The sequence below is a fragment of the Muscardinus avellanarius genome (genome assembly GCF_963383645.1).
Source record: "Muscardinus avellanarius genome assembly, chromosome: 14".
Classification (NCBI taxonomy): Eukaryota; Metazoa; Chordata; class Mammalia; order Rodentia; family Gliridae; genus Muscardinus; species Muscardinus avellanarius.
Window position 1 is genome coordinate 35,627,413 of NC_137800.1, and position 17,429 is coordinate 35,644,841.

At 39.0% G+C, this 17,429-nt stretch overlaps 1 protein-coding gene across 5 annotated transcripts in view; it reads left to right on the plus strand.

The window, feature by feature from the left end:
- Positions 1–1,727: 1,727 nt before the first annotated feature.
- The window catches only part of PRIMPOL (primase and DNA directed polymerase), a gene marked incomplete at both ends in the record, with an annotated part of 31,996 nt that continues 16,294 nt past the window's right edge, over positions 1,728–17,429 (plus strand). For 4 of the 5 annotated variants that reach the window (XM_080709807.1, XM_080709808.1, XM_080709809.1 and 1 more), the window contains 5 exons: positions 1,728–1,907; positions 4,568–4,665; positions 6,837–6,966; positions 10,951–11,098; positions 15,804–16,079. In XM_080709807.1, coding sequence (XP_080565933.1) covers positions 1,728–1,907; positions 4,568–4,665; positions 6,837–6,966; positions 10,951–11,098; positions 15,804–16,079 — 832 coding nt within the window. Of the gene's footprint in view, positions 1,908–4,567; positions 4,666–6,836; positions 6,967–10,950; positions 11,099–15,803; positions 16,080–17,429 lie in introns of those variants that run through there. The other variant, XM_080709811.1, reaches the window with a different exon arrangement.

A 17,429-nucleotide genomic window follows, 5' to 3' on the forward strand; every position in this document is an offset into this window, starting at 1 on the left:
AACTACATATATCTGTTATGCAATTTATATTGATACCTCTAGAATTATTATTATTACTGTTATTTTGATTTTTTGTGGCACTGGGGATTGAACCCAGAGGCATTCTGCCTCTGAGATATACCTCCAGCCCTATTTTATTTTTATTTTGAAATAAGGTCTCACTAGGTTGCAGAGGGTGTCACTAAGTTGCTGAAGCTGGCCTCAAACTTGTGATCCTCTGGTCTCAGCCTCCCAAGTACTGGGATTATAAGCATGTGCCACCATGCCTGGCTATACCTATAGAATTAGGTTTTCTTGGTTTATGTTTATAATTTTCATGTAGACTAGGTGGAGTTGGGGTGAAAATAATCTCATTTAGTTCTATCTGGTTGGTGTCAAATTTGAAACCTTGATAATAAGACTTTTTCCTAAAAGATCATAATATTCCTCTTTTCTTTTAGTCTTTTAGGATATTGGATCATTTGCCAACAAGCTTGTGTTTTTATAGTTTTCTGCCACAATTCAATGTTTTCTGACAAAAACATTGCCAGGAGTAAATAGGAGTTTACCCTCAATACCTAGTATATATTATTGTTTCACTTAAAACCAATATATCTTTTTTTCTACATGGATAAATTGTGAAATTAATAATATTAATGAAGATAAATTGTATAAGTTATATGTTTCTCTGTAAAAACTAGCCCCAGACTTACCAGCTTAAAACTCAGCAATTTTATTTTTGTTACAGTTCTCCAGGATGAGTGGACAGTTCGGAAAGTCTGTCCTGGACTCACTGGGGCAACTCATGCATTGAGCTCAGATGATAGCGGGGTGATCTGAAGTGGCCTAGCTCACATATCTGACAGCCGTGCTGTGGGCTGGGTGGCCTTGGTTCTTGTGGCCTTTCATCCTGTGTGAGGCTAGAGTTATGGCAGGGCAGTCTCAGGGCAGAACTCCGGGATAGCCAAAGCTGATGCAAAAACACCTATTAAGTCTCTGCCTGTTTCACACTTGTCAGTGTGACCCTGGCCTTACTTAAGTCCAGAATCAGTATGGAGTGAGCTTAGATGGCATCTTGCTGGAAAAATTGTCAATAAAATGTTTATAATGATATTTAAGTAAAGTTATGCTTAAGAGAGAGTTATTGTCCTTACTAAAAGTTATATGGAGAAGAGAGAAGAACAGAGGAAAAGGGAACTGAAAGCTGCAGGTTGGTCCTTAGAAGTGAAGTCTACCTTAAGAAAGAATAGCAGAAAAGTGATGGTCAGGGTAGCACCAGCTGAGCCAGGTAGGTGGCAGTTGATGCAGTAAGATGGTTATAATACAGGTCATAATGATACAGAAAGCATGAGACATGAGGCTTCATAATTTATAAGACATTTTTATATGTCTTATCACATTTATCCTCAAGGTACTGCATAAAGTATTCAAGATGATATTGGTTCTTATTATGCAGTTGATTAAACCAAAGTTCAGGGAGCTTTGTTAACCTTTTTATGGTCATAGCACTGTTAGATGGAAGAGTTGGATCTAAGGATTTCTGATAACCAGCCCTGGTTTTGGTTGATGGTGAACTTCATGGACAAGATAAAATATAAAGCAAACAAAGTCATATATGTCAGGAAATGAGTTTTGCAATTTTACCAAACACAATATATTCCAAACAAAGAAACTAATGGCCTTTTGTTTGTTTGGTTAGTAATTGAATCTTACACAGGAAGATTTATTCTTCTCATGCTTCTGAACCAATGACGGGAAAATGGGAAGCAAAATTGAGACAAATTGAAGAACGAGCATCTTACTATGAGAGGAAGCCACTGTCCTCGGTGTATAGACCAAGATTATCTAAGCCAGAAGAACCACCCTCCATTTGGAAGCTATTTCATCGACAAAATGAAGCATTTAATTTCGTTAAGAGTTGTAAAGAGGTAATTGCCTTATCCTCTTTTTTTTTTTTGAGCAACTGTAACAAAATATCTTTGTTCTCATTTCAGACCATGTTCTTTATCAATAGAATTTAGTGGCAATCTTAAAATCACATGAAGCTGGAAAAATATCCCTTCAAATCATTAACCATTTAATTGACATTAGTGATATAAAGAATCATACACTTAGTCCCAATTGGTTTAAAAAATATGAAATGACTTTTTTTTTTTTTTTTGGTGGTACTGGGGGTGGAACCCAGAGGCTTTCTACCTCCTGGCTATACTCCCAGACCTTTTTCATATTTTATTTGGAAACAGGGTCTCACCAAGTTGCTGAGAGCCTCACTAAGTAGCTGAAGCTGGCTTCGAACCCGTGCGATCCTCCTGTCTCAGCCTCCCAAGCGCGGGGATTACAAGCGTGCACCACCACGCCCGGCTATGAAATGACATTTAAATGTAACTATGTTTGGAGGAAGGGTGGCCATATAGTCAACACGAGAAACAAATGCTTGAAACATTCTAAATTTGTGAAGACCGTGATGCTAAAAAAAATTAATATATCAAATAAAAGATGTATATTGTACGTCCTTTATTGAGCACTGTGGGAAATAAAAGAAGTATAAATGAAAGTTAAAATGCACAAATGAATCCAACTTAAATGTATTGTGATTCCTGACCACTGATGCTATGTAGAAGCTCAAAATGCCTGTGTTTTGGGAGAGGGACCCTATTATCCATAACATAGAAAGACTCACTCAGATCTCTTTAGAATAGTTAGAAAACACAAGAAAATTTTTTCTTACTCATTTCTTACAAACTTAATTCATGTATCAGAAATTAAAATATTGACATATATTTGAACTTGCATTTTTACTTATTTAATTTAATTTTTTTGTGGTACTAGAGATTAAACTCAGGCCATTCTACCTCTGAGCTATATCCCCAGCCCTGTTGGAGTCTTTATTTTGAAACAGGGTCTCACTAAGTTGCTGAGGATGCCCATGAACCTGCGATTCTCCTGTCTCAGCTTCCCAAGGGCTGGGATCACAAGCATGTGCCACCCTGCCTGATAAACTAGGATTTTTAAAAATGGTAAAGGGTGCCAGGCATGGTGGCACACGCTTGTAATCCCAGTACTTGGGAGGCTGAGACAGGAGGATTGCAGGTTTGTGGCCAGCCTCAGCTGCTTAGTGAGGCCCTTTGCAACTCAGTGAGACCCTGTTTCAAAATAAAGAATAAAAAATATGGCTGGGGGTGTAGCACGGAGGTAGAATGTCCCTGGGTTCCATCCCTAGTACTGCCAAAAGAAACAACAAAATAAAAAAAACAAAAACAAAAATAAAGAATAAAAAATAGGGCCGGGTGTGGTGGCGCATGCTTGTAATCCCTGGGCTTGGGAGGTGAGACAGGAGGATTGCTCTGGTTCTAAGCCAGCTTCCCTGGCTGAAGAGACCCTGTTTCCAAATAAAAAGTATAAAATAGGTCTGGGAGTATAGCCCGGAGGTAGAAGGGCTTCCAGGAACCCCAGTACCACCAAAAAAAAAGGAATAAAAAATAGGTTGGAGGTGTAGGTAGAAGTAGAATGGCCCTGGGTTCAACACCCAGCAATAACAACAAAAAAACCCCCACATTCCCAAATATACTTTTATATGTACTAGAGAATTTACTATTTTTAGATCAAATGATTTATAGTAATATTTAGATAATTTTTAAAAATAAATTTATTTTATAAACTTAGAAATAAAATTATAGGAAGTTTAAATGAGGGTAATGGAATTAAGAATTTTTTTCTCTTTTTAATCTGGATATTCTAGTTGTTTCTATTTGTACATGTATTATGCGGATGATTAATAAGTATAAATAGAATTTGAATGCATAGGTGTAGTGACTCTTGTTTTCTTCCTTTCTTCCTTTCTTTCTCTTTCTTTTTTTTTTTTTTTTTTGGTGGTACTGGGGTTCCTGGAAGCCCTTCTACCTCCAGGCTACACTCCCAGGCCTATTTTTACATTTTTATTTGGAAACAGGGTCTCCTAAGCCAGCACACGTGGCTGGCTTCGAACTTGCGCGATCCTCCTGTCTCTGCCTCCCAAGCGCGGGGATTACAAGCGTGCGCCACCACGCCCGGCTTCTTTCTTTTCTTTTCTTTCTTTCTTTCTTTCTTTCTTTCTTTCTTTCTTTCTTTCTTTCTTTCCCTCCCTCCCTCCCTCCCTCCCTCCCTCCCTCCCTCCCTCCCTCCCTCCCTCCCTTCTTTCTTTCTTTCTTTCTTTCTTTCTTTCTTTCTTTCTTTTTGCGATACTGGAGATGGAACCCAGAGGCCTTCTACCTCCAAGCTACACTCCCAGCCCTATTTTTTTTTTTTTTTTGGTCTTTTTATTTTGTGAAACAAGGTCTCACTGAGTTGCGAAGGGCCTCTCTGCGTAGTGAAGGGCCTCTCTGAGTAGCTGAGGTTGTCTGTGAACCGCAATCCTCTGGCCTCTGCCTCCTGAATGCTAGGATTACAAGTGTGCACCACCATGCCCGGACTGTCTTGTTTTCAGTAATATAAATGTTCATATTTCAGTTTCTGAAATGCATATGGCAATATTCTTTAAGAACATTTAATAACTACAGTTAAAGTGATATTCGCATTTTGTGATTTGAATATTACTTTTTATTTTATGTAGGATGTTCATGTATTTGCTTTGGAATACAAAGTGGGAGATGGACAGCGGGTTTACCTTGTAACAACCTATGTTCAACTTTGGTTTTACTATAAATCCCGGTAAGTAGTTTGTAACAGGACAATATATTAACCTAAAGTGACATTTCTTTTATCTAATAAGTTTGGTGAAATTGACATTTCTTTTATCTAATAAGTTTGGTGAAATTGACATTTCTTTTATCTAATAAGTTTGGTGAAATTAATTCAGGCTGATTTGGCATTCACAGTTTTTAACCATATGATAGTTACTCCTTCACTAATAGAATTGAGTTCTGAAGTTCCTGGTTATAGCAGGACTCAATCTCACTAGGGGAAAAAGTCACACACATACATATTTGTGTATCCAAAGGGAATTTTGTGAAGTTTCTCTTTTGCAATAAATATTAAGTTGTGCTATGATCATAAATGAATATTTACCTTCTTAATTATCTAATAAAGAAATACTGCTTTATTTGAGTGATGAATTCATATCTTAGACCTAAGTAATATATGGAAAGGGGAGCAAAAGAATATGGATACCCTTTATGACTTAAATTACTTTGTTTATAATGTTGTTTACGTAGCTTCAAATTTATTTATATTTATATACCTGGAACACCAGTTAGAGGACAACTGAAATTCTTAAGCTGGGTGTGATGGTACATGCCTGTAATCTCAGTACTTGGGAAGTTGAGACAGGAGATTGCAGGCTTGAATATAGCTTCAGCAATGTAGGGAGACCCTGTTTAAAATCAAAAAGGCCTGAGGGTGTAGCTCAAAGGTAGAAAGCCTCTGGCTTCAATCCCCCATTACTGCAAAAAAAAATTCTTAAGATAGCGTGACATATGTTTTGCCGAAAATAGATCTCTTCTTGCAATGTAAATATGGTACTGATTTATAAAACATGTGTGTACATGTTTTGAATTCCTAAACTACTCATGTCATGTATTGATATAATTCCCCTATCACTTTTCCTTTGTCAAGTTACTACAAATTTTTTAATTGTATAGTATGTCATCTGAACTTCACTCAGCCCAAATTATTATTTTTAAGTCAGCATTTATTCTTATTACCCTATGTCAAAGTCATTACTCCAGTGCCAACAAGAATATAACTACTAATGTGAGCATTGAAAACATTAAAGTCAGGTCATTCAGAATATTTTTTAACAATTTTAAGAACATTATCTTTCTAATTAAAATACAAATTTTAAAATTCTCATGGCATGCTCGTGGAATTTCAAGAAAATATAACCCTGGAGTTCCATTTAGCTTTTTTGTCACTGTGGCCAAAATATCTGACAGGTACAACTTAAAGTAGGGAAAGTTTGTTTGGCTCACAATTTTAGAGGTTTAGCCCAGAGGGCTGCCTACAAAGCAGAAATCCCTGGGCAAGGCAGGACAGAGGAACTCTACTCAACTGTGGGGAGAGAGGACAGAGAGAGAGAGAGAGAGGGAGAGAGAGAGAGAGGGAGAGGGAGAGGGAGAGGGAGAGGGAGAGGGAGAGGGAGAGGGAGGATGAGGCCAGGAACAGTTGCCATCCCCAGGGCCATGCCCCCAGGATCTATTTCTTTCAGCCCTGCTCTTCCTCTGAACCTGGCTGCATAGCTTAACACTTTAGCTTCTCTGGGGGACATTTTATATCCAGACCACAACTCCTAGGATCCTACTTTGAGAAAATACATTCTTTTCTCAAGTTAAATTTGTTTCATGATGCCGGGTGTGGTGGCGCACGCTTGTAATCCCCTTGCTTGGGAAGCGGCGACAGGAGGATAGCGCAGGTTCCAAGCCAGCCGTGCTGGCTTAAGAGACCCTGTTTCCAAATAAAAAAAATTATAAAATAGGTCTGGGAGTGTAGCCTGGAGATAGAAGGGCTTCCAGGAACCCCAGTACCACCAAAATAAATAAATTAAATAAATAAATAAATAAATAATTTGTTTCATGATGACACCAAAAATAAATACAGAGATATTACACAATAGCAAAATCATTTGTGAAAAGTAACATTTTAAGATTGACCTTGTTTTCTGGTTACACATGTTGTAGAATATGATTGAATTGTTATATCTTGTTTGATGAAAACTCTTGATATGTTGAGCCATAAATCTATTGTAAGCACATTCTCTTTATTGTGTTATTTCATAGTTACATGTGATTAAAGCATAGTTTACACTGTACATTAGATATAAGATCAACTCCATAATTTAAAAGGTAAAAGATAAAAATTTAATGATATTGAATTATTCAATTTAGAAAAAATCTCTTGCACTGCTATGAAGTTATTCCTGAAAATACTGTGTGCAAGCTTTACTTTGATTTGGAATTCAATAAATCTGCCAATCCTGGAGCTGATGGGAAAAAGATGGTTGCATTACTCATAGAGGTAAATGACAGATTCAAGTTTTTATCCTACATATTTCTATTCATGAACTTATTAATTGATTCAGTAATCTGGCCTGATCTGAATTTCTCCTTCTTTTTCTTGATACCCTTTGCTAAGTTGCTAAGGGTATCACTAAATTTCTGAGTCTGGCCTTGAACTTGTGGTCTTGCTGTTTCAACCTTCCAAGTTCTGGAGTATACATCACCACTTCTGGCCGGCCTTCCTTCCTTCCTTCCTTCCTCCTGTCTATCTTTTCTTTTCCTTCCTTTCTTCCCTCCCTCTCTTTCTTTCTTTCTTTCTTTCTTTCTTTCTTTCTTTCTTTCTTTCTTTCTTTCTTTCTTTCTTTCTTTCTTTCCAAGCAACATCCCAAGGCCTATTTTTTATTCTTTATTCTGAAACAGGTTCTCACTGAGTTTGCAAAGGGTTTCACTAAGCAGCTGAGGCTGTCCACGAACCTTGATCCTCCTGTCTCAGCCTCTGGAATGCTGAGATTACAAGTGTGTGTCACCATGCCCAGCTTGACTTTCATTTTTTAATAGCACTTCTGTGAGTAAACTGTGAAAAGAAATGATAGTTCAATTTATGTCCATGTGTTTTATAATATGACTATATCTGGTAAAAGAAAAGGTTTGAGAAAGATGTGAATTTGAGAAGTTTCTGTTTTCAAATTATACATTAATTTTCTGATTTCCATTATAAATTGTTCAGGTAAAAGCCAGATAAAGTAATTTTTACTGTAAAAAATTGGGTACTGAGACAAACTTCAAGAGAATTTTTACTAAACAGCAGTATTTTATTTTTTAAACTGGCAGGAGTTTTGGAAATCATTGTATCTTGTATTTTCATAAATGAGGAAATCAAGACTTAGAAGAGACCCATACTTCCTCAGGCTGTACAGTTATTTGGCAAAACCAAAGTCAGCTAAAAATATAGTTGATCTTGTTTTCATCTAAAAGAAAATAGCATCGTTCTTGTATTTATTTTAATTTAGCTGTGTCAACTCGGAAATAACTAAAAATAGGAATATTATGGGCTTGTACCGTTAAATTTTATTATAATTATATATATATATATATATATATTTTTTTTTTTTGCGGGTCTAGGGATAGAACCCAGGGGCATTTGACCTCCGAACTATAGCCCCTACCCTATTTTTTATTTATTTATTTATTTTTTGGTGGTACTGGGGTTCCTGGAAGCCCTTCTACCTCTGGGCTACACTCCCAGACCTATTTTTACATTTTTGTTTGGAAACAGGGTCTCCTAAGCCAGCGCACGTGGCTGGCTTGGAACCTGCGCGATCCTCCTGTCTCTGCCTCCCAAGCGCGGGGATTACAAGCGTGCACCACCACGCCTGGCTTTATTCTTTATTTTCAAACCGGGTCTCACTGAGTTGCAGAGGGCTTCACTAAGTAGCTGAGGCTGTCTGTGAACTGTGATTCTCCGGTCTCAGCCTCCCAAATGCTGGGATTACAAGCGTGCGCCACCACGCCCGGCTTATAATTATATTTTTAGTGTCATAATTACTGGGAATGGTGGCCTACACCTGTAATACCAGCACTTGGGAGGCAGAGACAGAAGGATCACAGGTTCAAAGCCAGCCTCAGCTATATAGTTAGCCACTTAGCAACTTAGCAAGACTCCATTTCCAAATAAAAAATAAAATCGATCAGGGGGTATATCTTGGGGGTAGAACATTTCTAGTTTCAGTTTCCAACAACACACGCGCACACACACACACACACACACACACACACACACAATCATGATTGTATTGCATGAAGTTGTATTAAAATGTATTATTATTTGATCTTAAAGTAGGTATTAACACTTGTTAATATTTTTTCTTTAGATGTTAATTAAATAACTGTTTTCTTTTACTTTATTTTTTGTTACTGGGAATTGAACCAAAGGGCATTACTCCAAGATATAACCTAGCCCTTTTTTTAAATTTTGAAACAAGGTCTCATTAGTTTGCAGAGGTTGGCCTCAAACCTGCTATCCTCTATTTCAGCCTCCCAAGTACCAGGATTACAGGCATGTGCCACAATGCTCAGCTAAATAGTAATTTTATAAGTGATAATTTTTTTATCACTTTTTGGCCTTTTAGCTAAGATTAAGTGTAAGTGATAATTTTATAGCTTTTAAAATCTATCCAAATTAAAATGTTTTGGTAAAAGATATTTGATAATTGTGTTAGATCTTTACATGCTTGATTTTAAATTTATTTGAAAAATGTGTGCAGATACCTCTGAAAAAGTACATGTAGAGCTGGGCGTGGTGGCCACACTTGTAATCCCAGCATTCGGGAGGCTGAGACAGGAGGATCACTATTTGCAGACAGCCTCAGCTACTTAGGCCCTCCGCAACTTAGTGAGAACCTGTTTCAAAATAAAGAATAAAAAACAGGGCAGGGGGTGTAGTTTGGAGGTCGAATGCCCCGGGGTTCCATCCCAGACCCGCAAAAAAAAACCAAGTACATGTACACACACACACACACACACACACACACACACACACACACACAAATGCTAACTTTCTCCTGCCATGAATCATATATACAAAATTTTCCTAATGCGCCAGGCATGGTGGCAAACACTTGTGACCCCCGCATTTGAGAGGCAGAGACAGGAGGATCACTCAGGTTCGAAGCCAGCCTCGCTGGATTAAGAGATCCTGCTTCCAAATAAAAATATAAAATAGGTCTGGGAGTGTAGCCCAGAGGTAGAGGGTTTCCAGGAACTCCAGTACCACACACACACACAGAATTTCCTAATGCCCATAGATAAAATCAAGTTATATATATTTTTCAAATAGCCATTGAAACCTTAGAAATAAATTTAAATTATTTTAAAGTATTAAATGGTAGCCGGGCATGGTGACATGCGCTTGTAAGCCCAGCATTTGGGAGGCTGAGACCAGAGGATTGTGGTTCTTGGACAGCCTCAGCTACTTAGCGAGGTCCTTTGCAACTCAGTGAGACCCTGTTTCAAAATAAAAGAATAAAAAATAGGGCAGAGTCTGTAGCTTGGAGGTCGAATGCCCCTGGGTTCCATCCCCAGACCCGCAAAAAATAAATAAATTAAAAAAATAATAATTAAATGGTAATGTACTGAAGAAGAGTAAACTCAGAATATCATGAAGGGCAGTCTAGTACTCTAATAATGCCAAAATAATGTTAATAAATACAACATTGCATAACTATTAGGTAAGTAAGTGCTTAGCAAAAACATTTACAAACATTTCCCACATGGTCATTCTCAGTAGCTTAAGTTTGCAAATGAGACGACAGAAGCTTTGAGAGAAGTGCTTGTCTAAAGGCCACAGAATCAGTATTTTTTCAGCAGTTGCATGTGCCAGGCACTTTGCTAACTCATCAATTTTATTTTCTCCTCAAAACTCCAAAAGTTAGGTGCTTTATTATTCTCACTTAGCAGTCGAGGAATCTAAAGTTTAGATTTCACCATAGTCATAGAGCTGATAAATGATAGAGCCCCAGAACTCAATGTTAGCTCTGTCTGACACCAAATCTTGGGCCCTGCCCCATATACAGTGCAGGATGGATGTCAATACCATTGTCATCTAACCAAGAAGCTGCATTCTTGTAGGCAAATTTGGGCTCGATATGAGTGACAAACTTTGTAAAAGTTAAAACTATAAAAAATGGATTAGTGACTTTTAAACTCATAGATAATATTTAAAGAGATGTTTACAAAGGGGTATTTTTATTGTCATTTTATGAGGTTAACATGTATGTTGACTTCTAAGAAGCCTCTTTAGACCTGAGAGCCAGTGGCTTTTTAAACATAAACACATATAATTTTAAAATGATATATATTTCAATTTGTAAATACATTGGTAAGATTTTTATATTGTAAGTATTTTGATAGTAAATTTTTTTACTCTTTTAATACTAGTTAAATTTATTGTACAAAGATATTTGCAATGTGTTTATAGAAAATTACATTTTATTTGTGTTTTTAGCATGTTTGTAAAGAACTTCAAGAGTTATACAATGTTCATTGTTCAACTGAAGATGTTTTCAACTTAGATTCTAGCACTGATGAAAAGTTTAGTCGCCATTTAATATTTCAGCTCCATGATGTGGCATTTAAAGATAACACCCATGTTGGTAAGTGTACTGCCTTTTAAAACAACATAGTTACATTAGCAATTCATATTTTCCTATTTCACTTAAAATTTTGTAAGTACTTGTCAGTTTTTATGGTTGTTAACCTGTCTTAAGATGAATGTGTGTGGTGTAGTGGTGCATGCTTGTAATCCCAATACTTGGGAGGCAGAGACAGGAGGATCACAGGTTCAAGGACAGCCTCAGCAACTTAGGGAGACCCTGTTACAAAATAAAAAATAGAAAGGGCTAGGGGTGTAGGTTGGAGATAGAATAGCCTAGGGGTCAGTCATTAATAATAATAAAAGAAAAAAGAAAAGGAAGGGAGGGAGGGAGGGAGGGAGGGAGAGGAGGGCCAAAGGAAGATTAAGTGTGACTTTTCATATTTCTTGATTTGCCCTTGGCTCTAGACCAGTCTGTTCTAGTAGGCAGGTTAGCCTACTCAGGAAATCTTTGGCATTAGTACCTCTGCTCATCAATATTGGGATGGGCATGTGTGCCCTGGTTTTGGTTTCACCTTCAAATAACTCGTGAGAGGCCTTTTCATTTTCAAGCCTTATCTTAGAAGCCTCCTATCTGGACTCGTGATTCTTGCTTCAGCTTTACATTAACCTTAGCTTTAAGGTTTAGGTCCCAAGTCACATCAAAGAAGGCTTGTTCATTGTTCCAGGTGGAACTACTGGGTTGAAATGAAGCCTAGATGTGTAAATGTCACCAGAGTATTTGTTTTAGGACTGGGCATTTAAGAGCAACAGGTCCAGTTATAAAATGAAGTCACTCCAGAGGAAAATAGTGTTTATCAAAGCAGGGGTAAGACAAATATTCCTAGGTCTAAACATCAACAGCTGACTGCGTTTAGATAACAGGAAGCCCATTTCACAGCTACAAGTGTCTTTCAGTTTAACAACCACCCTGGTTAAAGGGCAGGAGCAGTCACCACAGGAATGGCCTAAAAGTTAGGAACCTAATTGCTAGATTAGGGTGATTAGTACAAGGTCACAGTGACCTAGTGTGAGACACACCCAGGGCATGTTATCTTCCTGTGTTCTGTTTGGCTAGATTTCCCTTCTCTTTCTTTTGTCTCTTAGGTTGGAGAATCTATCCTTGATCCCCTTTGTACTCAATCCTTACCCTTGAGGAATGCACTATCGTTTATCACCTGTGTTGATAGCTCTCAGGTCTTCAGCCCTGATTTTTTTCCTAGACACCAGATTCATACAGCTGACTGCCTCCTGCACGCCCCACAGACACTTCAGACTCTGTGTGTCCTGCACTGCGCTCCTCCTCTATGCCTCCTCCTGGGATGTGTGTATCAGTGAGTGGTTCACCACCACCCCAGGCACCCCAGTGCGTGTCTGTCATCCTCGCCCTCTGTATACCTGTCCACTGTGTGCCTCGAACCCTTCAGGGATTATTCCTTGCCTTCAGGAGACAGTGCGCACGTGCTCCTTGTACAGCGTCTAGCTTCATCACTCCTCTCCGTTAGCTCCCACTGCGCACGTTTCCTCTGGTCCTCCAATCTTTGCGCTTTTTGTTGCAAAAAAGTTCACTGGGTCTCTTAAGACTCAGTGTAGATCTCAAGTCATTGGGAAGCTGTTTCTTTTTCTTTCTTTCTTTCTTTCTTTCTTTTTATTTATTATTTTTTTTTTTTTTGCAGTACCAGGGGCATTTTACCTCCGAGCCACATCCTCACCCCTATTTTTTATTCTTTATTGAAACAGGGTCTCACTGAGTTGCAAAGGGGCTCACTAAATAGTACCTGAGGCTGTCTTCAAACTGTGATCCTCCTGTCTCTCCTCCCAAATGCTGGGCTTACAAGCGTGTGCCACCACTCCTGGCTGAGAAGCTGTTTCTGTCACATCTCACATCCTAAGTGCGATTCAGACCAGGGTTCTGGACTGAAGAGTGTCAAGTGCTTATTACATCAAAACATTTACCACTTCCTGGAAAGTTTCCTGTTTTCTTTATCTTCACCTTTGTTCCCCTTCATGTTTCTGTACACAAGGGACTGTTTCCAGAGCTTAGCATATCTCAATAGATAATTAAAAAATTAATGTAACCATAGCAACAGTAATAATGCAAGTGAGACTTTAATAAATGTTTGCCGATGGAATGAGTGAACATCAAATGTGAGAACAGAACCTTGAGCAAGCTGTTGCTTCAATTCCTGTTTATTCCTCAGTCTGCTCTCTGATATTTTTTTGCCACAAGAAACTTATAAGCGAGACTCTTGCTAGGGAAGAAAGCAAGAGTAGAAATTTGTCAGATAACTAGCAGTCTCTGCTGTGGATATTATAGCAGATGAAATTCAGACTGGGCTTTAAATACAATTCCATTAGACAGAGGTAGAAAAGTCTTTACTGTGAGCATAGGAAAAGTATAGAAATGATTTTGTAGTTATTTGCGGAGCATGGATAGTCTTTTATAGCTAAAGTGAATATTTAGTGAGACCTGATAGATGGGATGTTTTCTTAGGCTCTTTCTTTTAAGATTATAAATGCCACAGTCCAGCAGAGAATATGGAATAGTCTACGTTTTCCTCAGTTCCTCTCAGTGTTATCTTTTGATGAAATTTCAAGTCCTGCTTTCAGCTTTTAGAAAGGGGAATTAGATTAAATATAAGAGATCAGACAGTTTGGCCTGTAAAGTACTCTTCTAGCCTTAGTACCTGAAGTTTCCATGATTCTTTAATTCTTCTGGATGATTCCCAGACAAAAAGAGTCTAATGAGGAGTGGGCTATGCAGTTGGAGAAGGCCGGAAGCAGAGTGGTTTGCTGGAGCCAGCGTGTGGGCCGTGTGGGCCGTTAAGCTGCTGAGGGGCAGCGCCTGCCCTGCCTTTTGGCACTATTCTTGTCACAGCAGTTTCTACAACCTTGCAGTTTCTTTCTCTTACTGCCTCAGGCCAAGGAGATGCAATTTTAAGTTTCCGGTAAAATTAATCCATCATGTTTATGTTTTTTTTTTGCTGTCCTTTAATGTCATGATTTCTCTGTGTTTAAGTTCTTTCTCTTATTCCAGAAATAACTATAACTATATGCTATTGCAAGGATCAAATGATTTTGCCTTTTTTTTTGTACTGGGTATTGAACCCAGGGGTATTCTCCCTCTGAGATTCCCCCCCCAGCCTTTTTTATTTTTTGTTGTTGAAACAGGATTTTGCTAGGTTGTTGGGAGTCTTGCTAAATTGCTGAGGCTGTCCTCAAGCCTGTGATTCTCCTGTCTCAACCTCCTAAGTACTGGGATTATACGTGTGCAACAACATGCCCTGCTTTTTTGCTTTCGTTTTAATGTTTAGTGTTTTGTAAAAAAGAAGTTCTTTGAATAGGAAGGTAATTAAGTCTAATTTGGAGAAAGAATTTCTCCAAGACCATGAGTTATACTATGATTTAAGGATTCAAGCCTTTATGTTAAATAAAGTGATAAGTAATTCCCAACTATGACAATTCTAGATATTTAAATTAATTTTTTCTTATGTTATTGTATTTCTTCTTTTTTTTTTTTGGTGGTACTGGGGGTGAAATCCAGAGAATTTCTACCTCCAGGCTATACTCCCAGACCTATTTTATATTTTATTTGGAAACAGGGTCTCACTAAGTTGCTGAGAGCCTCGCTAAGTAGCTAAGGCTGGCTTCGAACCTGTGCGATCCTCCTGTCTTAGCCTCCCAAGCACGGGGATTACAAGCGTGTGCCACCACGCCTGGCATGTTATTGCATTTCTGAAGAATCTTTATACATGAAAAAACTTAATAGCCACATTATTACTTGATGCCATGGTATAAATCAAACAGGTGAGTTTAAAGAAGTTCCAGGTTGTCTTAGCTTTTTGCCCTATTTTTTTTTTTTTTCGGGTCTGGGATGGAACCCAGGGGTATTCAACCTTCGAGCTACACCCCCTGCCCTATATTTTATTCTTTGTTTTGAAACAGGTTCTCACTGAGTTGCAGAGGGCCTCACTAAGTAGCTGAGGCTGTCCGCGAACTGTGATCCTTTGGTCTCAGCCTCCTGGAATGCTGTGATTATAAGCCTGCGCCACCACACCTGGCTGAGACAGGACCTTATGAACCAGAGCTCTTAAGATAAAATGTTCAAGAGCAAAATGTAAAATGTATTTAATTGCTTTAGTTCTGGACTTTAGATCTGAGGCCATAGTTCATCCAGTAACCAGTTTGAGGAAGAAGTAGGATTAGTAACCACCGTAGAACTGTCAAAGTCAGGTTCATGTGGCCTGTCATGGCAGGTAAAGGAGAGAAAAAGAGCTTGTGAGAAATTTGCTGACATGCTGACCCCGAGAGCAGCTGTCTGTGAAGCTCTCGTGTTTCTGTCCATCATCTCGAAAGCACAGATCCTCCTGTGAACCCTTCTGCTGAAGTCACTGTGAGAGGCGGCTACTCAGTTTCTGTGAATGAAAGTAGTGCTCTTTTGGTGACAGCGCCCCAGGCTCAGACCCACAGTAGCAACATGTAAGGATTTGTTTACATCTGAAGTCAAGCTCCCATGCAAATGGGAATTAAAAATGCTGAGAGTGCACAAAAAGAAGGAAGCAGTAGGAGACACTTGTGACAGTTTATGGCAACTTAGTTTTCAAACCAGAAATAAAAAAAATGAAGCTTATTGTATAAAGTTGTCAGGTGTAGGTTTGTGCCTAGATCTTAAGTTATAGTTGGCAGAAAAGAAGACTTAGATTAATCACAATACCTTTTTTCCTTAGGTAACTTTGTGAGAAAAATTTTGCAGCCTGCTCTTCACTTAATTGCCTGTGAAGATGGTGGTAAGATTCCAGAGGCAATAGGCCATTTTTCTGAAGCACCTTTAGAACAAGGAATTTCCTCTAACAAAGTGGTCACAACCCAAGATATAGGAGAGAGTGAGACATTGACTTCAGAGGAATTGAAGAGGCTGGGGTCAGCTGGGGAAAGTGGTCCTGATCTTTCATTTTTAGTTGTGAAGAATAACATGGGAGAAAAGCATCTTTTTGTGGATCTAGGTGAGTAAAGCTGGTATCTTTCTCTATTAGACTGTGCAGTGTACTTTGCAAAAGACAAGTCAGTGCCTGCTTGTCGCCATGCTCCACAGTGACATTGCAAGTCACCAGCAGGATGTGATCGACGAGCTCGGGTGCTGGGAATCTACCAGGTTTCTGTTCAGACATCTTAGAGAGGTCCCTGTGAAACGGAAGGGCCAGGCTGGCATCCAGGAGAGAGAGAGCTGTGGCTGGCTGAGCTCTGAATGTCCAGAGGAATCTTGTCAAGAGAAGTTTGATGGGAGAGTTGGGTCAGAAGCCCTAACCCTGCTGAAAAGTTCACTTAGATGAAATCGGATTTTTTATTTTTATTTTTTTTTATGGGTCTGGGGATAGAACCCAGGGACATTTGACCTCCGAGCTACATCCCCTGCCCTATTTTTTATTCATTTTGAAACAGGGTCTCACTAAGTATAAGAGGGCCTCACTAAGTAGCTGAGGCTGGCTTCAAACCTGTGCGATTCTCCTGTCTCATCCTTCCAAGAGCTGGGATTACAAGCGTGCACCATCACTCCCGGCTATGAAATCGGTTTTAAGAGACACAGTATAGAAATGGTGTTCATGTGGCAAAGCAAGGCTCTGCCTGAGAGCTTTGTGGGAGTGGCTTATTGGTTAGTGGCAAGGGCCATTGTATCAGCCTTCTTGCTATGACTGAACTGGTAACTTTTTCAAACTGGCCAATCTCTGCTTGATTCTGATCTCGCCTGCAGGAAGCATTGGACTGATAAGACTGCAGCCTTATTCAGCACAGAGGCCTAATGTAACAGCCCCAACTTGGTGAACGGAGCCTCATTTTCATGTGGAAGTTGTAACATGTGAAAAGTTCTAAGAACAGCATTCTTGCTGTGGATGCCCAAGCACCAGAGAGCTCTGGTGTCTAAACCAGAGAGCTCTGGTGTTCCTGTTGTGTATCTTTCTAGTGCTTTGATAACCAGATGCTAACATTTGGAAACAGACAAGTGCAGGTTCTGGTGTGGGTGTGAACATGCACATGAGTTATGAGTAAAGGGGCATTCTTGCACATGACAACTTTTATTAGCAGGGTATTGATTCTACGTTGAACTAGTCTACAATAAACTAGGGAAGAACACATAATAGGGAGTGATAGAGGGACAGCAGCAAGGCTGATAAATATACTCCACCCCAATAGACACAATGCCCTAATTCATGACACTCTATTCTTGAAAGCTGGGTTAGTAGACAGCAAGAGTATTTCCCTCAGAGTCTTAAAAGTAATATATTAGCTGTATACTCAAGAGTTTTTGCATGCCAGAGAGAATGAGGAAACCATTTGCTAAACTCTACTCTGGAAAT